Below are 26,875 nucleotides of genomic sequence, written 5' to 3'. Positions count from 1 at the left end.
AGCACCAGGCCAAACTCCAGGAATCCAGTTGAAGTGAGGCAGGAAGGGAGGTCAACATCATGATAGAGAAATCTACTGAGACAGCTGAACCAAGCTCTTGGGAACTCATGAAGCCTGGACCGACAGCTGTGAGGCCTCCATGGGACCGAACTAGGCCCTCCAGAATGTGGAGACAGTTGTGAAGTCTGAGCGGGCAGCAGCATGAGGACCTATCCCTGATGCATGAGGTAGCTTGTTGGAGCCCATTCCCTGTGACCAGATGTCAGGCTCAGCCTTAACTCAAGTGGGTGGGGCCTGGTCCTGTCCCAACTTAATGTGCCAGACTTTGTCTACTGCCCATGGGAGCCCTTACCTGTTGGGAGGAGTGGATGGAGGGGAGGCTGAGGGGTGGGGGGGGGAGGCAAAGGTGGCGGGAGGAGGGATAGGAGGGAGAACTTTGGTTGGATTGTAAAACGAAATTAAATAAATAAAAGTTTTCTACAAACCCTCCTAGTGTAGCACCATCAGCTTCCAGAATCGACCCTGGTAAGGACCCAAGAGTTAGAATGTTGTTCCTTGGTGTCAGCTCATAACCAACCTTACCTAGTTTCTGTCTCCACTGTATTACTTATATTACAGGCGAAGTCACATCTGTTCCCAAACAGGTACTCACAAAAATGTAATTAGGGGGAAAAGCACCCACTCTGAACGCCTCACATCATAACGAGCTATAACCCCCATCTAATTGCTATGTATAAAGGGTCAGAGATGAGCTAACGGGTTCTCTCGAGGTGAAGTTATTACACACACAGAGGGGTATCGTAGAGGGTTCTCTTAAGGTGAAGTTCTCTCTTTCTCTCTCTCTCTCTCTCTCTCTCTCTCTCTCTCTCTCTCTCTCTCTCTCTCTCTCTCTCTCTCTCTCTCTCTCTCTCTCTCTCTCTCTCTCTCTCTCTCTCTCTCTGACACACACACACACACACACACACACACGTAGCATATCCAAGAGAGGAGCCTCTTTCACGGCTGGGAGCAATGCATTACTGAAAACACACACCAAGGTTGGAGGCAATCCTGGCAATTCCGCCAACTTTTTCTAGTTCAGCAGCCGTGCGCCGGCCTGGATTTCCAACGCTCAGCTCTGAAAGCGGGAGAGGTGCAGTCATAAAACTTTGTGCAGACAAAGTTACATTTCACACACTTAGACCTCGGAGCTTGTCTTTTGAAAACTGCGAGTTACAAAAACTAAAGCCAGGTGACGTCCTCGGCGACCCGCCCCAGCCACCCCTCGCAGAGAGGATCCAGGACGGCAGGGGCGGTCCCACAATCTGAGACCACACCTGGGACTCTGGCTGTGCCTCAGTCTCCCCAGCCGGGAAACGGGCGCGACGCCTTCTGGGAGGCTGGCGAGGAGGAATGAATGAAAAGTGCTTCCGAGCTCGCTCGAACGGCCTAGCGCCCGCCCCCCACCCCCGTCCCGCGGCTCGGCAGTTGGAGGCCCCCCGGCCCACGGTAGCTCTGGCTCGCCGCCGCCTACCTTGGCCACCCAGCTGAACAATGGTGACATCGCGGGCCGGGCGGCGGCTCCTCGCCCGCCGCTCCCGCTCACACGCGCCTGCCCGTGGGCCTGCGGATGGCCGGGGGCGGGCTCGGGGCGCGGCGGAGTGCGGGCATCGTCCCGAGACGGCGGCCAGGCGGCGGGCTCCACCCCTCCCCGAGCGTCACAGCCTGAGAGGTCTAGCCCTCCGGGCAGCACAGCGAGAAAGGGAAGTGGGCGGGGAGCGCGGGGAGGGGTGGAGATGCAGGGGCCTCGCCGGCCACGCCTCCAGGTGGACACGCCCATCGCCCCGCCCATCCGGACCTGCTCACGCGGGAAGTCGGGATATGCGAGGGTAGCCCCCTGTGGACGTCCCGGGTGCTCGATCCCTGGTGGCTGAGGAGGGAGAGGACTCCACAGGTCTCCCGGCCTTTTCGTACAACTTCAGAAATCTTAGTCTCTCGCTCTCTTCCTCTGATTTGGTTTAAAAACCGCAGAGTTGGAGAGAACACTAGGCTCCCTGCTTTCCAGGCAGGGGGTGGTGGACCTCCCTCCTCTCTCTCCCGTTAAAACTACAAAGTTGGAACAACTGGCAGCCCAGCTTTCCGAAGTTGCTCCCACCCTCATGGCGTTTCCCCCTAACCTTTCAGGAAGACTGGTGACAAAGGGGCCAGTGTTACCAAGTCCCTGATACTTTTACATAACCAGAGGTGCTTTTCTTGGCTTCTTAAAACCCAGCTAAGGAGACAGAAAAGGAGCACAGCAAAAGACCTCTCCAAGCTGGAGGTAGGGTCCCTTTGCAGGTCAGGTGGCAAGGCAAGGTTATCAGATTATGGCTGCTACAAAGGTTAAACTGAGTTTCCTATCCAGACGTTGAGAAAATAAAAGTCCAAAGGTCTGCAGTAGTTGGTGCGTGGTGCACACAGGTGTGACAGGAGCGCTCACGGTTTCTCCACCTGCTGGAGAAACCAGCCCAGGAGTCCTAGTCTTTCCACTTTGTAATACTGATTGTGCATCATCTTCAACAGATTTTAGTAGGCTCCAAATACCTGTTATCTTAGCAGTTGTTAGCTATCTACTGCCATTTAACAAATTGTCCCCAAATTGAGCTGCTATGGCAATAAATCCTGTGGGACCCGAAGCTCAGGAGCGCTTAGCTGGGTGTCTGTGGCTCAAGGTCTTCCTTGAGTGTAAGGCAGGCAGTAAGGTGAGGCTGTAAGAATCCACCTCCACGCCAAACACAGATTTGTGTCTAGAATTCAGGACCCCTTGGGAGAATTGAACCTCCAGGGTTCAAAGACTTGCTGTTCCCCAAAGCAGAGCCCTCAGCATGTGTTCCAAGAAGAGTGCCATGTCCCAAGGGAAGTCAGTCCTGTTGTCAAATTAATCTCAGAAGTGACATCAGCCCTTCTGCGTTTTCTTTTATTTATTTTTTTTAATTTTTCAAGACAGGGTTTCTGTGTATCACAGTTCTGGCACTCACTCTGTAGACCAGGCTGGCCTCAAAATCACAGAGATCCGCCTGCCTCTGCCTCCTAAGTGCTGGAATTAAAGGCGTGCACCACCACCTCCCGGCCTCTGTGTTTTATTTCTTTTTTTGTTTGTTTGGTTTTGTTTTTGTTTTGTTTTGTTTTTGTTTTTCGAGACAGGGTTTCTCTGTGGCTTTGGAAGCTGTCCTGGAACTCACTTTGTAGACCAGGCTGACCTCGAACTCACAGAGATCTGCCTGGCTCTGCCTCCCGAGTGCTGGGATTAAAGGCGTGTGCCACCAACGCCCGGCTTCTGTGTTTTATTTCTTAATGCAAGGATAGAAGATGGTTCAGATTGGGAGAGGGTGCCCAAGGACATGCAAAATAAAAGACAAGGCTCTGCTCTTTTTTCCCTTTCCTGGTCTAGCACACACATAAAGGCATGAGCAAAATCAAGAGAGAGAACCCTTCAGGGAAAGCTCAGAGTCACCCAACAGCATGCTAGAAGCAGCTTTGGTATCTGTGGTGCCTTCTTTCATTAATCAGCAGCATCTCCTGAAGATCACCAAGAGGCACAGCAGGGAAGGGCTCTGCATCCCTTTAGGCAAATCTTCCTCTTGTCATCCCAGGACATTCTGGAGCAGATAGAAAGGGGAAAGCTAAGAGTTCTAAGAGGGAGTCCTTTGTGTGTGACCTCACTCCTCACGGTGTGATCCGTGGACCAGCAACCTCAGCATGGACTGTCAATCCATTGGGCATACAGACACTTGGCCTTTCTCTCAGGTCTTCCATTATGATATCTATGTCTTTGGCCTTTGTCCACAGTTACTTTGTGAGCCCTTTCCAAAGAGCAGCCGTGAAATGAATTTCTCTTCTCCAAGAAAGCTCTCAGAAACCCTTAGTCGTCCCTCACATGCTTTCTTGAATCTGGCCTTAAAGAGCTCTGACCTGTCTATTCTTGTCCAGTAGGGGTTAAAACAAACAAATAAAAAAACCTCTCTCATTCCAGACAGGGCCTGTCCTATCTCTGGAGGAAGGAATGCTACAGAGAGGCCCTAAAGAGTGGTGACATACACAAGCCTTGTTTGTTGGATTTGCCCAGCCAGTCTATTAGTAATCATGACTATGTAAAGAGGGTTCCATAAAGATTCAAAGGAGAGGGCATAGCTTTTGGATGGCTAAACATATGGAGGTTCCTAGAGCGTGGTATGCCTAGAGAAGGCAAGGGGCTCCACACATGTCCCCCAGAATTCACTCTAGCATCTTATCTGTGGCCTATGGTTCTCAACCTGTGGGTTTGAACCCCAGTATCAGCTACCCTGTCAATTATTAACATTGCGATTTGTAACAGTAACGAATTGACAGTTATGAAGTAGCAACAAAGTGATTTTGTGGTTGGGGGGGTCACCACAACATGAGGCACTGTATTAAAGGGTCACAGAATCAGGAGGGTTAAGAACCACTGCTTTAGAGTTTCCTTTAATAACCTGCTGTTTCCCTGGGTTGCACTAACTGAACCTGGGGAGGCAGGTATGAGAATCTTAGTTTATAGAAGGTGGGTCAGAAGCTCAGGGAAAACAAATCTAGCATGGGGTCACACGTGTGTCATCCCATTAATCTGGAGTCTGAGGCAGTATCACCAATTCCAGGCCAGACTGGGCTATATAAAGAAAGACCCTGTGTCTGAAACAAAACCACACAGACAACCAACCTGGGCTTGCAAGCTGGCATCTGATTGGAAACAGAGTATCTTAAGGACTGTGGTCCTAATCTGTTATATCTGACATTGTGGAGAGGCACACAGCCTCGGAGCCAGATTGCATTGAAGAACACCCAGCTGATATCCACTACAGCAGGGTCAATTGTCTGCTGGTGGAACAAACCCCCACACTTTTGAGGTCACAGAAGTCTGTGACACTTGTGGTATGAGGGCAGAGGGAGCAGGCAGCTTGTTTTTCTCTTAGACACATCCAGTGACTGTTTACACATTAAGTATTAGACAAGATTCATTAACATTGGTCTTTCGGATATATTGTGAATGAATTATGGATCAATGGACCCTGGAGAAAATAGCTACCAAATGAGCTTGGGATAGTGGGAGCTACCGGGGGAGGGGTGGGGTGAGAAAACACTGGAGCGTTTAGATGTGAGTGGGGGGGTAAACAAAGACCACAAAGGAAAAGCTGGACAATGATAGATGTGCTCTATGCCATCACACCAGCCCCCAAACTCAGCACAGCAGATTCCCAGCATCCTCAACTGCTCTGGAGAGTGGAGGAGGAGACCCTAGAGCTGGCTAAAGAAACCGGAAGCACCTGGAACAATGTTTTCTGTCAAAGAAGACGAGTCTACTAAAGAGAGTTTACAGGACAATCAAGAGGGATAAGGAGTTAAATATTAACCCAGGTGTGGTGGCACATGCCTGCATTCCCGGCTACTTGGAAGACCGAAGCTGGAGGACCCTGAGTTTGAGGCTAGCCTAGGCAATATAGCAAGAACTTTGTAATTACAGTAAAACCCTAGTATTTCTTGCAAAAAAAAAAAAAATGGGGGGGGGGGTAGTAAAATACAACCAAATGCTGACTTGTAATGGTTACAAAGAAAAAGCTTACAGACATTTGAACTAACAGACATGAAGGCTTCACGCTTTAAACCTGACTCGTCCTCCATGTATGTATGTACACCCAGGGTGCAGACTCAGACACACTCGCCTGACCTCGCCTCCAGCTCACATATTCCAAAGTACTAACAGGAGGCTCTCAGAGGTCTCCCTCTGAGCCAGGTCTCTAGCCTGAGCCAGGACTAGATAGAATACTTCTTTCATGGGAAAGCAGTGCCTTTTCCATCCAGTGCATTTGATAGGTAGGGACTTGTGGAACATTAACACCAAGTATTTTGAGAAATACATGTGACATGACTTTTTTTTTTTTAGTTTTCTGGCAGCATGCAACTTACCAACCACACTGCACAAAGAAATCCTCTGTTATAGTCTGGGATTTCACTAGAAGTAAAGTATTAACATCACATACTCTACCACAGTCTAACTGAACCTATGCTCAAATGCAACAGTATTCCTTAAAACAACCCCTTCTCTCCCACCTGAAAAACGTAGCTTCCCCCCCCCAAAAAAATGCCTCTTGGAGAACGTGTTCCTCACCCTTGTAGAAGTCTGTATGCATCCCAGGCAACAGTGATGTGTAACAGCTCCCAAGCAATCTGAATGCAGCATTGCTCAAGGGGACTGATGATCAGCAGCCCTAGATGTCTAGCAGTCAGTCACTGGTCATGGGGGGCGGGGGGGCAGATAACTTAGTTGCTCTGAGACCACATGAAATTCTCAGAAACCTCAGAGGGAAGGCAAGTTATGCGAAAGTGTGAGGCGAGGCAGGAGAACAAGGAATGAATGAATGAATGGGAAACGCATCTTGGAGAATGTGTGCTCTAACATTAGAACACTCCATCCTATCAGTTGCCAGGCAACAGAATTTGGCTGGAGAAGAGGGATTATTATTAATGTTGACTTCTGGGTTTACTTAAGGCTTAGATACAATTTATGAGATACATCATATCCATCTTCTAGTGATCTGTCAGGATTGAGGGCCACTTGCACAGTGCTATAAGTGGGGGGAGGAAGTGGATAGGAAATTACCAACTTGAAAGGATCTTAGAGTCACCTAAGGGACCAACCTCTGGGCATGTCAGCAAGGACGTTTCTCCATTACATTAACTGAGCAGGGAGGACCCAATTTAAGTGTAAGTTTGTACCATCCCATGAGCTAAAGTCACCCAGTGAATAAACTAGAGGAAGCCGTTACCTCTGCTTCCTAGCTGCACATGCAATGCGACCTGCTGTCCCACACTTCGCTGCCATCCTTTTCCCAGCTGGCCAGAATAAACCCTTCCTTCCTTCCTTCCTTGCTTTTGTCTGTCACAGCAAGGAAGGAAAAGCGACTGACACAAGAAAACTGGGCTGTGAGCATCAGGCTAATCAAATGACTCTGGCTGACGGTGTCCCTACGGAAAACCCACGATGGCTGCCTTTCTATGGCGCTTCCAAAAGATGCACAGACGGACCACTTTCTCAGTCTTCCTGAAACATGGAAAGGGGGTCAGACTGCAGAATGGAAGAAGAATGCCAACCAAGCCGGACCACACTCCACAAACAACCTAGACACTCCTGCTCAGCATTCCCACCAGGTTCTGCCCTTGGTGTTTGACTTGTGTGGTTCTTTACGAGCTCTCCCTGGCAGTCCAGTCTCGAGTATATAAATGGCAATGCTTTCTTACTGTGGAATAATCCCTCGACACAGACTGAAGAGTTGTCACTGAGAATGGTTTAATAAAGAAGCTGACTGGCCAACAGCTGAACAGAATATGGTTAGGGAGGAGATCCAGATTTAGGGGAATGCTGGGAGGAAGAAGAACGGACTCAAAAGAATAACAGTCAGCCAGTCTGAGAGGAAGCAGGACATGGAGACATGAGGTAACAGACCATGAGCCACGTGGCAAAGCATAGATAAGAGATACGGGTTAATTTAAATGTAAGAGTTAGCTAGTAACAAGCCTGAGCCATTGGCTGAGCATTTATAAGTAATATAAGCCTCAGTGTGTTTATTTGGGAGCCTCTGGAAGGACAGAAACTTTGGCCTACCATTTCTCTCCCATTCTGTAAGGCTGTCTGTTTACTATGCATATGGTTGCTTTTACTGTGACACTTTTTAACTTCATGTAGTTCTGTTAATTCAAGAAGTCAAGAAGCAAGGACTGGAAATGTTCTGAGTATTCAGGGAAAGATGGCAGACAGGCTACAGGTATCTAACCCAGAGGAAGAGAAAGCCAAGGAGACTAGAAGAGAGCATAAGAAAGCATGACCTCACTCACCAGCTCCTTCTTCATCACAAGACCTGGATAAAAATAGGGCCATTGTAACACTAATTGTACAAGGAAATTCAATGGGATTTCAAGTGAATCAGAACCACTTGGAAACTAGCCAGGGATTTAGTCAGTTCACAAGTATGAATATTCATTAGTACCTATAGTGAAAGGCGAGGGAACCATTGCAGGGAATGCAGACTGTGAGTCAGACCTCAATCCTGCCCTCAAGGGGCATAAAAGCCAGGAAGTGCAAACCGGGACAAGATGGGGAAAAAATGCCAAGAAAATGGTAAAGCTTCCAGGCATTCTCAAGAGGAAAATAACTGCAGGCTGCAGAGACAGAATGGCCTTCTGGGCTGGAGATGTCAGGCCAGGCCTTGTACAGAAGACAGGAGTGAAAGTGAGGTTGTAGGCTTTCCACGAACAGACAGGACCGGCTTGGAGGAGACAGACACAAAACAAGCTTTCATGAGGTGGGGAGATGGGGGAGATTAGGAGGTGAGAGACTGATTTAGTGAAATTGCAGCTTGAGTTTTATCCCTTCTAGTCAGGAAAGTTTGTTTTTAGACAATGAATATATGGGACTAGAATGATGGCTTTGTGGTGAAGAGCACTGATTGCTCTTGCAAAGGACCTGGATTTTGTTCCTGAATCTACAATGAGTGGCTTACAACAGTATCTAACTCCCATTCCAAGGAATCTGACACCCTCTTCTGGCCTCCTCAGGTACCTGCAACATGTGGTACACATACAGACAAGCAGGAACACAGACAAAAAATATATCTTTAAAACATTTTTTAAAGATTTGCTAAGAATAATATCAAGTCCTGAAAAACTACTGTGGTAGTCTGAATAAGAGCAGCCCCCATAGACTGTTCTTCCTGCTTAATCATCAGGAAGTTTCACTGCCTGAAAAGGTTTAGGAGGTGTGGCCTTGTTGGAGTAAGTCTGGCCTTGTTGGAGGAAGTGTGTCACTAGGGGTGGGCTTTGAGAGTTCAAAAGCTGAAACCAGGTCCAGTATCTCATTTTCTCTTCTTGCTTCCCAAAGATCCAGATGTAGAACTCTCAGCTACTTCTCCAGCACCATGTCTATCTGTACGCTGCCATGCTCCCCATCATGATGATAGGTACTAAACTAAACCTCTGAAACTGTAAGCAAGCCCCAATTAAATGCTTTCCTTTATAAGAGTTGCCAATGACCACACGCACACACCCACACACACCTGGAGGAAGAGAACCTACATTCAGTAACTGATGGAAGCAGATGTAGTGACCCACAGCCAAGCACTGGGCTGAGCTCCTGAAGTTCATATGAAGTGAGGGAAGAGCATTTGAAGGGGGGAGGTCAAAAGCATGATGGGAACACCCACAGAGACAACTGACCCAAGCTAGTGGGAGTTCACGAACTATGGACTGACAACTGGGGAACTAGACCATCTGAATGTGGGTGACAGTTATATGACTTGACCTTTGGGCAAGGGGCTAACAGTGGCTCCAGGACCTATCCCAGGAGTACGAACTGACTTTTTGAAACCCATTCCTTATGGTTGGATACCTTGCGCAGCCTTGATACAGGGGGAAGGGGGTTGGTCCTGCCTCAACTGGATATGTGAGACTCCCCAAGAAAGGCCTTACCCCTTCTGAGGAGTGGATGGGGAGTAGGAAAGGGGAAAAGTGACAGCAGGAGAAGGAGAGGGTGGGGTAACTGAGATTGGTATGTAAAATGAAAACTAATTTTTTAATTAAAAAAAAAGAGTTGCCATGGTCATGGTTCTCTTCACACCAATAGAACACTGATTAAGACAAAATCCAAGCCGGGCGTTGGTGGCGCACGCCTTTAATCCCAGCACTCGGGAGGCAGAGGCAGGCGGATCTCTGTGAGTTCGAGGCCAGCCTGGTCAACAGAGCGAGTGCCAGGACAGCCTCCAAAACTACACAGAGAAACCCTGTCTCGAAAAAAACCAAAAAAAAAAAAAAAGACAAAATCCAAAACTGAAGATGTGAAACCAAATGCTCATGCAAAAACCTGCCCCTGAATCATGAATGTCACTTACTATCAACAGTTTAAAAAAAGTATTATCAATTTAATGTCTGTGCCGGGCGTTGGTGGCGCACGCCTTTAATCCCAGCACTTGGGAGGCAGAGGCAGGCGGATCTTTGTGAGTTCGAGGCCAGCCTGGTCTACAGAGCGAGTTCCAGGACAGCCTCCAAAGCCACAGAGAAACCCCCCCCCCCAAAAAAATTTAATGTCTGCATATGACTCTAAACAAAATGCATTCAATGGAATGTTATTCACAACGTGGGTAGGCAATATTGACATCAACTATTCATAAAAGACTATATAATGTGTGATTACATTTATATGAAATGTCCAGAACAGGTGTGTACAGAGAAAAAGTGGACAGTGATTACCCATGTCTCGAGCAGTTTCCTTCCAGATTGAAACATTGCATCCTGTAGGGAAGTTCCTTAAACCAGGAGATACACAACTCAAAACAGCATCAGGAAGTCCCTGAAACTGCCCAGATTCACTAGGCACCTCCCTCCCAAGAGTAAACTATAAAGTTTGCTGAGAGTCACTCTCAGACAAAGCACACTACAAAGAAGACTCTGAGACCAGCCAAGCTGCCTGAAAGATGTTTAGACCAACTGAGGCACCTGGAAAAGACGCTCTCCCAGATGTTGAACTGTCTGCAAGGCTGTGCAGTGCGCTCCAGGTTCCCAGCTTTGTGAGCTGTCACCCATGCTTTGGTGATGCAGCTGTCTTTGGGTCATTTATGCTCCTGTAAGTAATCCCACACCCATATTCCAATAAGTAAACCCAATAAAAATCATCGGTTCGCCAGATCGGACTTTGGTGGTATCTCTATACTTTGGTTGGTCATGGGTTCCCTCTCTGGGATGAGTACATGTGTGTTTTGCACCTCCCCAGGAAACATCTTGTCACACAGGGCAGGAGGAGGATGGAAAGACTGTTAATGGGTACTGGGTTTCTCTCTACATCAATGGAAGTGTTTTGAAATTAGAGAGCAAGGACAGTTGCACACGTTTGTGAAGCCAATTGTATACAATGTGAATCATGTATCCATTCCAACTCTCTTTATACAGTGATGGCTGAGCAACCTTAGGAAGGTGATTCCCCCAGCCTTTATCATGATGGTACCTGCACTTAATGGGTGGCTTTGGGGATGAATGAGATGGCGAATACCAAGCCCTGAGCGAGAATTCTAACCTGTGGTAATGCTCAACAAATGTTCCCGGTGTTGGTGGGGGTGGGGGTGGGGGGACAGCAGCATAGATTGCTGGTATTGAGTAGTGACAGGTGTTTGTGTGTGTGTGTGTGTAGTGTGTGCACATATGTGCACATCTACGTGTCTATAGAATCAAAGGAAGATGTGGGGTACCCTCCTCTATCACTGTCTACCTTGTTCCTTTGAGGCAGAGTCTCTCAGTGAGCTTGTGTTTTTTGGTTAGATTGGCAGCCAGAAAGCCACAGCTACCTTCCTGCCTTGACCCCCTCCATGCAGGGGTAACAGGTGTACCCAGGACCACACCCAGATTTTATATGAGCACTAGAATCTGAACTGCAGCCTCATGTTTGCACAGCAAACACTCTTAACCACCAAGCCATCACTCCTGCTTCAAACAGGATCCATGTTAAATGCAGAAATAAAAAAGAACACAAATGATCCAAAGGTCCCAAGTTCCTACGCAGGTTACAAACATGCAAATAAAACAGAAGAAACAGCTAAAACCAACTCCAGGAAGGGCAGGCCTCCAGTGCCTCTCTCCATATTTCAGTCTCCCTTTTTTATGAGTTGCTATATCTACCATCTAGATATTGCTCCATTTTTTTTTAACTCTAGAAACCAAGAAATGCATCATCCAAGATTCTCTGCTAAATTCCGGCCATTCTGCTGGGTAGCCTCAATATGCACACACATTATTAGCCCCTCTTGTTTTATTTATATGTATGGGTCTTTTGCCTGCATGTATCACACGCATGCAATGCCCATGCATGTCCTAAGAAAGCATTGGATCCTCTGGAACTGGACTTACAAATGGCTGTAAGCTGCCATGTGGGTGCTAGGAATTGAACCCAGAACCGCTGGCGGAGGAGTCACTGTTCTTAACCACTAAACCATCTCTCCTGCCCTAGGCCCTCCTCAGTTTTAGGGGTTAAGAAACCCCTCTCAAGCTTTGTATTCAGTTCACTTATAGGGGAACATGCCCTCCTCTCTCCCACCGCTCAACCCTTCCCCTTATCCATAACCCCGACTTTTCAGACACACCCACATCACATTTGGAGTCACTCGGGAGCCAGAATAAAGGCCTCCTGGTGGCAAATCTGAGCCAGCTCCCAAGCCAACAGTGCTCCATAAAGTGATGACAAAAGAGTCGAAAGGTTAAGGGAAGGGAAAGGAGAATAGGGTGAGCACTTATTTGGAGGTAGACCATAAGTTCTACAGGCTGGGTGTCCCTCATCGGAGTGTTTCAGATTTGGGGATGTCTGCCTGGACTCAAGCATAAATGTATTTTGTTTCCTGTGTGCTTTATATATACAGCAGAAGAGTGATATCACACAGTAGTTTTCCACTCCTACATTTTTGACTGTGACCATCACAGACTTAGGCCTGAAATTTTCTACTGGTGGCATTATATCCATATTCAAAGGATTTAGATTTTCAGATTGAGGCTGGTCAGTCTGTACTTCAGTTTACTCATGTCCGTGTTTAAATGAAGGCCTCTAGTTTTATTTACTATTTTTATTTTTATGTGGGTGCACTTGCCAAGGCACTCACGCCATGCAGAGGTCAGAGGACAGACTATGGGAGTTGATTCTCTCCTTAAATCATGTAGATCCTGGGGACCTAGGTCAATCCATTAAGCATGCTGGTAAACACCTTTACTCATTGGTCCAGGCCTCTATTTTTATGTACTGATTTTGCACATTGAATTTCAGAGTCTTATTAACTAGAATAACAGCAAACAACTTTAAAAGGAATATTTTCCAGCCACCTTCTTAAATTCATCTGAAAGTCTGGCAAAGTTGAAAGCTGGCTGCTAGAAATATTAAGAGCGATGGGGATGATCGAACTTGGACCTCCAGGAGATGCCTCAAGAATACAGTTCACACCATCTCTGTTCTGTGTGTACACAAGCCTCAGGAAAACTGACATCTGCTTGTGAAACAAATTTGTCTCTTCAACTATAAAAGCAGTCAATTTATCAAAAACGCTGTGCCCTTTCCAAACCAGCTTTCCAATTACATTTTGCTATGTTAAGTATCTGTTTTCTTCTTCATATTGGACTTCCTGTGTACACAGTCATGTTCACTTTTTAGCTTATATGGCACTCCAAAAATAGAAACAGTGTTCATCTGTTTTTAGCTCCTTCTATAAAATAAAGCAAACAATCCTCTTTCCAAAGCACTGTACATGCTTCAGATTCATGGGGAAAATCCAGCAGTCACCAGCTCATAAACGGAAATGGTAAAAACACAGAGTCAAAAGATTTTGACATCCACACCTTGTGTTATAACAAAACAGAGGAGCTCGGCTTTGATCTCAGACATCTTGTTAAAATCTATAATGGAAACATTCAACGAATCCATCTGTGTTTCACAAACGTTCTCAGTGCACTAATTTCACAAAAATAATGACTTCTAAATGGGGAAAAATATGTTCCTCGTTTAAAAATAAGACAGAGAAGGGGACTGGAGAAATGGCTCAGTTGGTAGGTAGAGTACTTCTCTTGCAAGCACAAGGACCTGAGTTCAATGCCCGCAACCCATGTATAAAAAACAAGAGTGGAATAAGCAGCCCAGCCCCTCAGCAGTTTGTAATCTGAGTGCTGGGGAAGAGGGAAGCCGGGTGGATTCCTGGGGCTCCCTCAGTCGCCAGGTAACACAACCTAGTAAGTGGGTGAGCTCCAGGCCAGTGACAGACATCTGAGTAAACAAAGAGGCCAACTCAGGAATGTCAACAAGGCTGACGCCCAGCCCTTCCACACATATGCACATAAAAGTGCACTTACACACCATGAACATACACACCACACACATTAAAGTGCACTTACACACCATGAACATACACACCACACACATAAAAATTTAAAGGCAGATAAGTATAAAATCCTATGTCCTGACTAATCCATTAGCACGTAAGAATTTGATCAAAACTCTTTTCCCTGCCTCCATAGTAGGTCATAGTTTCCTGTCTTAGGTGGTTCAGTTTACCTCTGAATAGGACTTTAGTTTACCTCTGATAGGACTTTTATTTTGTTTTTTGTTGTTAGTGTTGTTGTTGGTTTTTTTGTTGTTGTTGTTTTTTGTTTTTTGGTTTTTTTTTGGTTTTTCCAGACAGGGTTTCTCTGTGGCTTTGGAGGCTGTCCTGGAACTCCCTTGGTAGTCCAGGCTGGCCTCCAATTTACAGAGATCCGCCTGCCTCTGCCTCCCGAGTGCTGGGATTAAAGGCGTGCGCCACCAACGCCCGGCTAGTGTTGTTGTTTTTACATTCCTAAAACTTTCTAACTAAACTGGATTCCTTTAAATGCCCAGGTTTTTACACGGCCGAGCCCTTCCTATCTTTCTTCATTCTTCTCAAGTCTGAAATGAGTATGCTTCCTTACGTTAGGTCAGAACTACACAGTGAACACCTACCAAAGATGGTGGCTTTGCCAGGATTGTCACTTGTGCCTGAGACAGAGTCACAGTCCTCTGCACAGATATGCAAAAGCATGACTTCTTTTTTAATTAACATTATTATTATCTGTACATGGACATGCTGAGGGGAAGTCAGAGGTCAACTTGATGGAGTTGGTTCTTTCCATCATATGCACCTGAGGGGTTGAACTGAGGTTGTCAGGCTTGTACTTTTGCTTTCTTGCTGTAACCTGAGATTTCAAGGTAAAAACCCACTGAGCCACAGACTGTGCATCTCACCAAGTGTCCAGGTGCACTGAGCAAGAGCACTTTCCAGATATTATGACCCAAGTGTCAGTTCCTGGGGGGGGGGCGCGGGACACGGGGACAGCTTCCAGTAAAGTCTCTGGGGATTTAGTGCTTAGCAAAGAACACCTGCCTGGGTGTATTAGAAACCACACGTGCATCCTGGCCTCCCAAGCACAGCTGGAGAAGGAACTGAGCTAAAAAACCGCTCCAACCGGCACTGACAGATGTCAGGGCTGAGAGCACCTGAGGAGAGAGCAGCTTCCTTTCCCATTTGTGTTAAGTCTCATCGAGTTTCTCAAGAGCTTCTGTGGGGAAGGCCTGAGCTGTTCTTCTTCGTACCTGGAATTTCGAAAACGTAACAATGACAAAGTATAGGCAACGTGAAGAAAAATTTGGCTTTCAGATGAGGGACGGGCGCCTTCTGCGGTGACTGGATTAGTTTTCATGTGAGCTTTTGAACTCTGCTCTCTAGGAGGTAGGATAGGAATGTCACGGGGCTGGGTGGACAGATGTGCACTGCTAGCTTCTGCCTGTTCGTTGCACGGGCAGATCACATCTGGATCTGTTTCTACCCTGTAAGTTATTATGGAAGTTCTTATGAACCCAAAATCTCCTGCGTTCCTTCCAAGCATCCTTCAGGAACACTAACATTTATGTTGAGGTGAATCCCATGGTGGCCCACTGCTGAAGCCACAGCACATGGGAGACTGAGGCAGAAGGATGAGGGGTTCAAGGCCAGCCAGAGCTGCATAAAGGGCTGCAGCCCAGACTCAGCTATGAGACCCCATTCGAAAACGAATAAACCCATGGTGAGTTATCTCACAGTTATCCTTGCTTGCTAAACTCAGAGTTAGCAGGTCACCAAAGCTCCTGGAACTTTCCAGAAGGCAGGACTAGTTCCTTCTTCCCAAGGGGAGAGCAAGAAAGAATGGCTGCCTCCTCTTAAAGACCAAGGGTCAAAAGGGAAGAAAGCAATATCCCCTGAGCACTTTTTGTCTGGTGGGTGTTTGCCATTATCTCATTAGTCACTGCGACCCTTGGAGATAAGAGAAATGACAGAGGTGATAGAAAGAAACGCACAAAGCGTGTTACCTGCCAGACCCTGAGGAAACCAGGGAACCTTGGATAGAGCCCATTAATCCCCCCAAGCACTGTTCAAAGTACCCATAGTGCACGACACAGGGAGCCTCACGACCTCCTAGGACAGGCAGAGTGAGCACCAGTTGGGACAGGGTGAAGCCAGGATTCAGGCCTGTGCGGGCTGGTTCTATGTCAATTTGACACAAGCTAGATTCATCCAAGGAGGGGACCTCGATTAAGAAAATGCCGCCATAAAATCAGGCCCTAGGCAAGCCTGGAGGACATTTTCTTAAGAAGTGCTTGATGTGGGAAGGGCTGAGCACATTGTGTGTGGGTGGGGCCACCCTTGGCTGGTGGTCTCAGGTTCCATAAGAAAGCAGATTGAGCATACCAGGATGTGCAAGCCAGTAAGGAGCACCCCCCATGGCCTCTGCATCAGCGGCTTCCTCTTGAGTTCCTGCCCTGCCCTCCTCCAGAGATGAACAGTGATGCAGAAGTGGAATAACCCTTTCCTCCCCGGTTTGCTCTTGGTCACGGTGTTTCATCACAGTGACTCAAGGCCCCTCTTCGCTTTAGTTTACTGTCTGTGATTATTATCTCAGAAGCCGGCTGCCCACTGTCATTTATTCTGTTTTGCAGATGGGGAGTTGGGGTTCGGAAAGTTGAGAGAGACGTCTGGCCTAGGGCAATGCCACCAATATATGCCGCCTCTCAGAAGCCCTCCAAGCTGATCCCCAAAACTATGAACACGGGGCTTCGTGCACTAAGATTTCAGGTTTTGACATGGTCAAGAAGCCAGCTGGCAGCTTCTAGCTAATGCAGGCTTGGTCAGGGAAGGAGTTAGTCTCTTCATGAGGCTTGAGGCATTGGGCTGATGCTAGTTAGCTAGCCTAGATGGATAGGGCCTAGAAATGACAGCACATATGAATGAATGAATGAATGAATGAATGAATGAATGAATGAGAGGAAGGGAAGGAAGTTTCCTTGGGTCTGAGGCAGCAGGTCCCTTCTCAGTGGATAGCCAAATCAGGGGCTAAAAAAAGAACAAAAGCCTGCCACAAGCTACCATTGAAGCTATGCTGGGAGTGCAAGTCAGACAGTCCTGCACCCAGGACAAAGCCTAGGCGGGGCTACTGGCTGTGGGGAAGGCCAGAGCAACACTTCTGCAAAAAGCTGGCCTGGGTGCAGCTGGAGGACACTGACCTCCCATTGCCCAGGAAGCTCAGCTGCATGTGGTCTGCCCCTGCCAAAGCCTAAAGGGAACTTGATTCATTAACTGAAGCATCAGTGGCTTTAGGACAAGATTTTGAACCACTTCCATGGAACGCATCGCCCTCCTTCTCCTGATCTCCAGCTGTGAGTCAGGCGCATGGACAGCAAGCGAGCAGAACCCAAGAAAGGGATCCCCAGCCCCTCTGGGCCTACAATGCTGCTTTATGTATGCAGCCCACCCTATCCAGTGGTAATGTTACATGCACAACCCAGCCCAGTGTGCACGCAGCAATGAACTCACCCTCTGAGGGATAGAGACTTCAACTCTCCGCTAGTCATCTACTGGATGTCTATAGCTCATCACCACACATCAGTCCCTGGGGTGCAAGGGCACCACCTGCCCTTCAAGGAACATGTTACAGTCTAGCAAGCCCACACCGCAAGCCAACAGGAAACAGCACAATGGGTGACCAATGAGGGAGGGAGGAGAAGGGCTCCTAGAGCAAAGGCAGACCACATAGGCAGCCTGGAGTCTTCACCAGACACCCAAAGGTTAAGTAGCAATTATCCCCCTATAGATAAGACAGAAACTATCCCTAATCTGTAATGGACTAGAAGTAGGCATTGGCAGGATTTCACATTTTTTTATGATTTATTTTTTTATGAATGTTTTGCCGGCATATATGTTCACCATGTGTATGCCTGATCTCCACAGAACCAAAGGAGTGCATTGGAGCCCCTGGGAGTCGAGTTACAGACGGTTGTGAGCTACCATGTTGGGAATCAAACCCCAGACCTCTGGAAAAGCAACAAGTGCTCTTAACCACTGAGCTATCTCATCTCCCCAGCCCCTGGATTTGTATCATATTATTGTTTCCTACAGTTGAATTCATAAAGCATCCCCCTCCCCATTAAATAGCCAATTGTAGACTTCGATGGTTCAAATACGGCTTGCCCCTCCAAAACGCACGCTGAAATTCACTTGCCATTGCCTCTGGTTGGGAGGTGCAATGGGAGGCATTTGGGTCACAGGGACACCGCTCTGGTCCATGAACTGATCAACGGCCTTCTGGCCACACGGAGTGGTCCTCACAAATGGAGTTTGGCTCCATCTCCTCTCTCTGTACATGCATTCCTCCACTTCTCCATCAGGAACTGAACACATCAGGCTCTCACCAGAAATATCCATCTCATCTTGGACTCCCTGTTATCTAGACATGATCTAAACAAATCTCCATTTCTTTAGGAATTAGCCAGCCACAGGTAATCTGTTACAGCAAAAGAAAATGGACTATGACATCCATGTAGCTATAACCCAGTCACAACAGTTTTTATACATATGTTTTTGCATATGTATGTAGTGTGTATGTGTGTGTGTGTGTGTGTGTGTGTGCGCGCGCGCATGTTTACACGTATGTGGGTGCATATGCTGTCTTCTTCAACTGCTCTCCACTGTGGCAGGGTTTCTTGCTGAGCCCAAAGCTCAATGATTCAGCTAGTCTAGCAAGCCAGCTTGCCACAGGGAGTCAGTCCCCTGTCTTTAATTCCCAAGTCCTAGCATTAGAGGCAGGCTACCATGCCCAGATGGCTTTTCACTTGGGCTCTAGGCAAGCTCTGGTCCTCATGTTTATGTGGCATGCTTCACCCACTGAGCCATTTCCCCGGACCCCATGCTGTTTTTGGTTTTCCTTCTACTCTAAAAGTTAACACCATTGTGCACTGAGTGGATCATCTCTTTCTTCCTATTTTTAGATATTAACCCCACAGATACCAATTTATAATAATAAAAATTGTATTTCTTCGCTTGTACATTTTCCCCTACATAGTATCACTGTTTGTGTGTGTGTGTCCTTTAGAAACTGCTTATAGTCAACACTGTATTATTTTAACTGCTGAACTATGTTCAAGTATGTGACTATTTCATAGCTTAATTGTCCATTCATTTTTTAAATGGAACTTAGAATCCCCCCTTCCCTGCTTTGTTTATTTATGTTTGTTTGCTGTAACAACATCCTTACAGCCATCTTCTTATTCACTTGTCCTATTGCCGAGTGTCACAATTATCTCTATTATCATAGCCTGGGTGGCTTCAACAACAAACATTGCTCATAGTTCTGGAGCTTGAGAGTTCTAAGGTCAAGGTGCCAACACACCCGATGTCCACTGCCTGGTCTGCACAGTGCCCTTCCTGTGCCCTTGTACTGTGTGGTAGAGGGGAGACAGTGGAAGTAAGTTTTCATGCACTTGTTCCTGTGAGGACACAAATCGCATGAAGGCCCAGTTCCCAGATCCCAATTGCCTTTCAAAAGCCCCTGATCCAAACTCACTGAGAGCTATGACTTCAACATGAATTTGGGTGGAGACACAAACACAATCTCCATCACTGAGCAAAGGGCATTCACAAATCAGCTTAACGCCATGAATCCTGATATCATCCGTCTCTTAGGTTTGGCAGAGCTAAGGGTTAGGATACAGTCTCTCTTTTTTTTTTTTTTTTTTACTTTAATCTATTTCTGCTTGGGAGAGGCACATCACCATGCTTGACTATTATAGGTTATATTCATCAATTATCCTTTGACACAATTGTTCAGTAACAGTACTGTTAAGGGAATCAGTTTAAAAGTCAGGGAGGGCCATCTAATAAATATGCAGATTTTCAACTGAGTGAATTTCACTGATCTCAGCACGGGACCTGACTTGCATCTCTCAGTGGTTTCATGTCCCAGGCCTTAGAGCTTCTTATGCAAAAAGGTATTGGAAGAGTTCATGTCCATTGTCAAAACCAAAGTTAGATGATTATGATTACAGACTGTCATGGAGATGTTAAAGATCCTCAGAGAGGCATAAACCATGACACTGTGCTGACCCAAAACACACCTTATTTGTGGACTTCAGTCATTTCTGAAACATTCCCTTTTTTATCTATTTTTTAGCATCCTCATAATAATAGTAATAATGCAAGCAAAGAACACCATAATTATTAATCTCATCACAACCAAGCAAGCAAGGGTATCAGAGCTGGGAGTTAACAGACAACTAGAACTCTTTATTAACAGGTGGTGGGGCTGAAAGCTGAGAAGTTTATTGATTAATCTGTTTATCCAAAAATATTTACTGAGTTTCTCCTCTAGCAGATAACACGTACGCATTTACTAGGTACCAGACATTAAGTTATAAACTATACATTTAAATACTAAAAATGAAAATACTTAAACATATTTGAGCATCTAACAATAGCTTTAAGAGGCCAGATATAAGTAGTTAGACAGTCTGTTCAAGATTACATAGCTATTAAATGGGAAAACATAGGTTAAGACCAGGAAGTCTTGTTCCAGAAATACTTCCTGTCTTGCCATAAGCTATGCCTATGGTATTTGACCCAAGTTCAGAGATAATGGATCTTCCAGAAGAGGAACCCTAGCATTTATTTAATATGATGTCTTCATGGGTAGAAGGAATTCAGTTCACCTGGTAAAGAGCACCACGGATGGGCGGGAGAAGGTGCCCATAGACACTCACCCAGTAGACACTCACCTCTGATCAGCTGACCCAAGGCAAAGGTTACATGTACAGGAAATTCCACCACAGAATCAGCTCCAGGATAAGGGTTGGATGCTTAGACCTGATGATGGACAAAACAGATACGGCTCTGCCCTTGTGGGCTCTCAGCACAGTGGGAACAAAGGCATCAGCATGTAAGTTCTCAAACGCTTTAGGATTTGTCTTCAGGGGAGAGAGAGTGACAAGATCTTCTCTCTGAGACACCAGAGGGGCCCAACAACGAGACTTGCATAGTATCACGGAGAAGGAATCCATTGAGAAGAAACCTAGAACAGGTAACCTGTTTTGCCTCTACCACATCTACTTGGCTTCTTGTGAAATAGCACATTCAGAGACATAACCACCACCGACTTTCACTAGTATCAGCAAACCCATAAACACATGATGCTAACCAGCTTGTAATTTAGAAAATTCACTATGTCTTGGAACTCAGCAACTATACAAGATCCCCACGAGCCTCCCGGGTGATCCAATTTGATACAAGACACCACCTGGGTCTCCATCAAAGCACAGAATTCAAGGCACAGACATGAAAGGGCTTAAAATGATAGCAGGAGAAGCAAAAGGAAAATTTATGAATATTGTTTGATCAAGCAGTCATTTTAGTAACTGATGTTAACTAGAAGTTAACTAGCCGTTATGTCCCTTTTTACTCTCTGCCCCCAAAATTTCTGGCTGATCCTCAGTCTGCCTTTAATTCTGCCCCAGCTCCTAGGACCTCCTTAAAGCTTCCGTTCGTCTCATGATGGGCTGGGAATAGAAGACGTGGGAAGATCCTGCCCCGGCCTGGCCTTTCCCCCTTTCGCCTTTGCTATTTCCTGTCTCCTGTTTTGTCTACTGGAGTAAATCACGTTCTTGAAAACTGTGGGCCTCGTCTTGAAAGTACTGAGCAAGCACGGGAAAGCTGAAGGAGAGAGAAGGGAACAACATGATCACTTATATTTACACAAAACGTCAGTGAGGAATAAACTGCTGTTGTAATAACAAACTTACACACTTAGCACAGGATCTGAGAGCTAGGATGACCTCTTGTAATACACTTAGCACATGATCTCAGAACCAGGATGACCTCTGGCATGGAGCCCAGGCCTGAAGTCAGACAGACCTGCCTGGGAATTTCAATGGCATCACTTTCTCTGACTGTAAAATTTGAGCAAGTTACCTGACATCCCAGCCCCTTTCCCACATGGATACAACACAAGTAACATCCAGCCAGAAGACTGGCAGAATGTTCTGAACCTCTCAAGGAATAAATAGTAGTTGAATAGCATTGTCTAATTTTTCTTTTCCAGAGCTGAGGACCAAACTCAGGACCTTGCTTGGCAAGTACTCTACCACTGCAGCTTTTTCTAATTTATGGTTGACTTTTGATTTCACTCCTTACAGATATTTAATAGAGCCAAGTTTGTTTGTTTAAATGAAACATGATCCACCTTGACTTTCTGTCTATTCAGCTCTGATCTGCTGGAAGTGGAACATGTCTTGGTCCACTCTCTGTTATCATATCAGAATACCTGAGTTGGGTACCTTAAGAGGAATAGAAGCTTATTTTTAGCCCGCACTTAGTTCCAAAGGTTTAGAAGTCCAAGACTAGATGAGGTATGTTCATTGAGGGATTCATGCTACTTCACCTCATGGGAAAAGAGAAGGGCAAGCAGGCACTGAAGATGAAATACTAGGGACATTGGGGGGGAGGGCACGGGAGGAGGGAGGGGAGGGAAACGGAGAGGGACCTGGAACTGACTTGTGAAGCAACCTTGTGTCCAATTTAAATTTAAAAATAAATAATAAAAAAGAAAAAAATTATTGAAAAAAAAGTAAGCAATACTAGGGACAGCCTCACTGTGTACCTAACCACTCACGCAGCAATGCTTCTGGCTCTGATCTCTTGAGCCCATCTAAGCTGCGGGTCATAACCTCATCTAGAGTTGCATACTGAATAGGGGGGGTCACAATCAATTTGGTAGCAAGAGGAGGTTTCTGAATGTGCAATGGCCAAGAGTTAATTCAAAATTAAACACACAATAAATCCAAGGTGTTTCTGGTAATGTTTATCTGTATTGCATCATGTGACTACTGTGGATTTGGTCCGAATATACTACATGCACACTTAGTACTGGCATTCCTCTACACAAGGAACACTACTTTACACACCTTCGTTTGTATTTGAGACTATCTACAATTAATTGTAGTGTTTTTACTGTATATAGAAAATTTTCTACCCTTATGTGGTTTAATTACAGAAAACAAAGACTTTTAATATTTTCTTACTGTCATTTCTCAGCATGTAAGTATCAAATTAATGTACTTTTGGACTCTATTGTGTTAGACTATTTGCTTTTAAAACTAATGTGTGGGCCGCCAAGATGGCTCAGTGTAAAGGCGCTTGCTGCCAAGTCTGATGACCTAAGTTTGATCCCTGGGGCCCAGTGATGGAAGGAGCAAACTAATGCCCACAAGTATCCTCTGACCTCAATATGCATGTCGTGGCATGTACACACACACACACACACACACACACACACACACACCACTCTCAACATCCCCAACACACAAAATAAGTAAATGAATAAATGTAATAGAAAATTTTAAAATTGACATTTGAGATGCTAACTTGAGTTTCATAAAATAATGCTAAAGTAATTTTGACTTTGGATTAGGACAAAATTTCCAGGAATTTTTAAGATGACCCTAAGCATACTTCCGCCATTTTTGTACTATGTACTTATGTAGAGCAGTGTTCTCAGCATAGATTATTACAAAGCCAAAATATCAATCAAACTCTGGAAAACATTGAAAATGTCCTATGTTCTGCAGTATCAAATATTTGCCTACAATTTCATTATTTATGTAAAACTAAATAAGTGCATCCATCTTATCAATATGCAAATCTGCCTTTGTCACTAGTAAATGGTAAAATTATATGTGTGTCAAAGAATTGTTTTAGGACTGGAGAGGTGGCTCAGTGGTGAAGCTCATTGGCCGCTCTTCCCAAGGACCTGGGTGGGTTCGATTTCTAGCATGCCTATGGTGGTTCAAAGCAGGCTCTAACTCCAGTATCAAGGGAGCCAATGCCATCTTCCAGGATCCAAGGGCACCAGGCATGCGCGTGGTAAACAGACATGCATGTAGACAAAACACTCAGACATATAAAATAAATTTTTAGAAAGAGTCATCTTAAAATAAAATTATGACTTACTAGCAGTGATTCATATATTCATATGTATATATATGCCTGTAGTCTCATAAAGCATTTTAGAACTAAAAAAGAATCGCAGAGCCCTACGTGGGTGAGAGCTCACTCACCAGAGAAAGATGCCAACCCATCCATGAGGTTCAAACCCAAACACCTCCCACTGGGTCTCAGCTCCTGCCACTGCTGTCTGGGTGATGACAAAGTCCCACAAAACGCTGGTAAGAGGAGTCAAGGGCCTGGCCTGATGGCCTGTCTACCAAGGACGTCTGCTGTAAGCATGGGAGTGTGGAATGACTGTGGCATTCACTAACCATGACAACCTACTTGGCCTCTTGACTCAAGGTGGCAAGAAGACACAGGATAACTGAAACTCAACAGAAAGCAATTGTGCAGGGAACCTTCCAAGTGAGTGGTAAATTTGTTTTCCCTAATGTAAAGAGAAGACTTTTCAGTGGGGCGGTGGTGGCGCACGCCTTTAATCCCAGCACTCAGGAGGCAGAGGCAGGCGGATCTCTGTGAGTTCGAGGCTAGGCCGGATCGACAGCCTCCAAAACAATACAGAGAAACCCTGTCTCGTAAAACCAAAAGAAAAAAAAAAAAAAAAGAGAGAGAGAGAGAAGACTTTTCCTTGCCAGCAGCTTTGGTTTATCCCTCGCCAGTCTCCTGGGCTCTGCCACGTTGTAGTCCCCAAATAACACACAAGACGCTGTATTAATTATGAAGCTGTTGGCCTTGCTTGTTTCTTACTGGCTAGCTCTGACTTAAGTATTTATCCCATAATTGTTAATTAAGTATTTCTCTTACTGAAGAAGTTTCCGGGCTTCTTATTCGTATGGCAGCTACATCTTGACTCCCTGTGTTTCTCCTACCCAGAGTCCTCCTGGACTCCTAGTCCCACCTATCTTGCTTCCCTATTGGCCAACAGTGCTTTATTGACATATGAACAGGACTTCCCCCATCACCCTAATACAGTCCTAGGATCTTTTTATTAATTTATTTTTTGGTTCTGTTCTGTTACTTGAGACAGGGTCTCATTATGTAGTTCTCCAGGCTGATCTTGAACAAACAGAAGTCTGCCTGCCTCTGCCTCCCAAGTGCTAAGATTAAAGATGTACACCACCACACTCAGCCAGCTTTATTTTTTTTAATTATGTGTATGTGGGATGTGGTGTGTGCACATGTGTACTTGTGTATTCAGAGGCCAGAGACATCAGATCTCCCTGGAGCTGGAGTTACAGGCAGTTGTGAGCTGTCTGGCATGGTTACTAGGAACCAAATTCAGCAAGAACAGTAAGGGCTGTTAACCACTGAGCCATCTCTCCAGCCCTTCCTCCCTAGAATCTTTAGCCCAGGAGCATTTATATGTGTATTCGAGTGACTGGTAGGGTAGAGTGTGCTTGTTGGTTTACAGGTATTCAAAGTAAACTCTTTTTCTTATACTATGTTAGACTCCTCACTCAAAAAAAAAAAAAAAAAAAAGGATTGTAGGCCACTTGTGTAGGCCCTGTCCCTGCCCTGTCATACTATTAGAAATGATTGCTAATTGGCCTCTTTGAAAATACATGTGTTATTGTCTATGGTCCTGGACATTGAAATCCAGTGCTAGTCACAAGTTAGGTAAATGCTCTACCTCTGAGCTATACCCCCAGTCCTCAAAGTGTTTTGACATTCACTCTCTGTGTTTGTTTCAGAAACGAAAAACCATAGTATATGAGTCGTAGAGAGGAGACAAGAATACTGCTGGGGTTAGAGGTGTGGAAGCAAATCCAGCCCTGAAGGGTTACAAAGAAGGCAGCATTTGAGGAGCAAGAGATGGTGTGTTTCTCTGTAGGAGAGGTAGAGCAAACCTCATTTGGCAGAAGAAGTAACAGTGAGCAAACAGCTTGGCATTGGGGGAAATACAGCGCAATTTTGCTGGAGAATAGAGTTCAGAATCTTGAACTCAGACGGAAAGCAGGAGAAACCATCTGCAACCACAGGTTATCGAAGTCTCTATCAAGCTAAGGTATCAGTCTGATACAAAAGCATCCCGTTCAAAGAATAGGTTGTATAAAGGAATGTGTGTTGCTGAAGCATTATTTTTTCCCTACACAACTTCAAATTTAAAAACTTTGACACTATCATTATTCAGCATGCAAACGTGCGCATGCACACATACATACACAAACAATTTAGCCACCATAGATATTTATGGGAAACGGAGATATTAAAGCTAGATACAGTCCAACCACTCTGCCCATCTGTGTTTCTACTGCTCGGAACAGAGATCAGCAAATGCAGCATTTAAAACAAAACACAACTGTGAGGAAGTGCTATTTCCAAGTGATGATTCCACAAGGGACTAGTGATCATTTTATCTGTCACTTAAAAAGAAATATGCTATCCATAGGGCATCATGAAAAGCCACCATCTGTTACTCAATTACCCATCAGCAATGGAAGAGAGGAGGAGAGGGAGGGGGCCTGCGTGCAGTTTGTCATGATATGTAAATCAAATATAGGAACTAACTTTAAAAGGGCAATAATGTCATGAAAAGAAAACCATCAAACAGCCTCTTCTACATTTTCATGAGAATAAAATGGTGTAGGTGATGCAAATTAGAGACTAGAGATAAAAAAAGAAAAAAAAAAAACGCTGGAATCTCAGTTGTCCCCTCTTACCATGCACTCATGTTTCCACTAGCTTTAGTCATCCTTAGCAGGCTGCAACCATTATTTATTATCACCTTAGTGATCCTGAAGTGTAAAGTGTACGTAATAACATCTGACACATGCATATGCACCTGCTTCCAGCCTGCCACATTGTCCTAAGGTGAGCAGAAACTTAAAGACTCACTGTCAACTAATGACAGGTCATTAGTGTCTACACAATCAGCTTGACTCTTCGTAAAAGTGGAGGAAGACAATGGTACAAGTAAACACAGTCCTCCTCGAGTAGACCTCTCTGGAACACACCCAGAGGTAGCTCTCAGGTGATTCTGAATTCGGCCAAGTAGACAATGACTTCAACCATCACCA

General features: G+C 45.6%; 1 protein-coding gene across 3 annotated transcripts in view; it reads right to left on the bottom strand.

Moving 5' to 3' along the window:
* The window catches only part of Tbc1d1 (TBC1 domain family member 1), a 190,873-nt gene that overhangs the window by 114,466 nt on the left and 49,532 nt on the right, over window positions 1–26,875 (bottom strand). Inside the window, exon 1 of one of the 3 annotated variants that reach the window (XM_013116553.3) lies at window positions 1,514–1,834. The exons of the other annotated variants lie outside the window; for them this stretch is intronic. Within the exon in view, the coding sequence (XP_012972007.2) occupies window positions 1,514–1,831 (318 nt within the window). The 5' untranslated portion in view covers window positions 1,832–1,834. Of the gene's footprint in view, window positions 1–1,513; window positions 1,835–26,875 lie in introns of those variants that run through there. 3 annotated transcript variants of the gene reach the window in all.

Source organism: Mesocricetus auratus, unplaced genomic scaffold (assembly GCF_017639785.1).
Source record: "Mesocricetus auratus isolate SY011 unplaced genomic scaffold, BCM_Maur_2.0 Super-Scaffold_100006, whole genome shotgun sequence".
Taxonomy (NCBI): Eukaryota; Metazoa; Chordata; class Mammalia; order Rodentia; family Cricetidae; genus Mesocricetus; species Mesocricetus auratus.
Note: the sequence above shows the minus strand (reverse complement) of the source record. Positions and strands in the feature narration are given on the sequence as shown.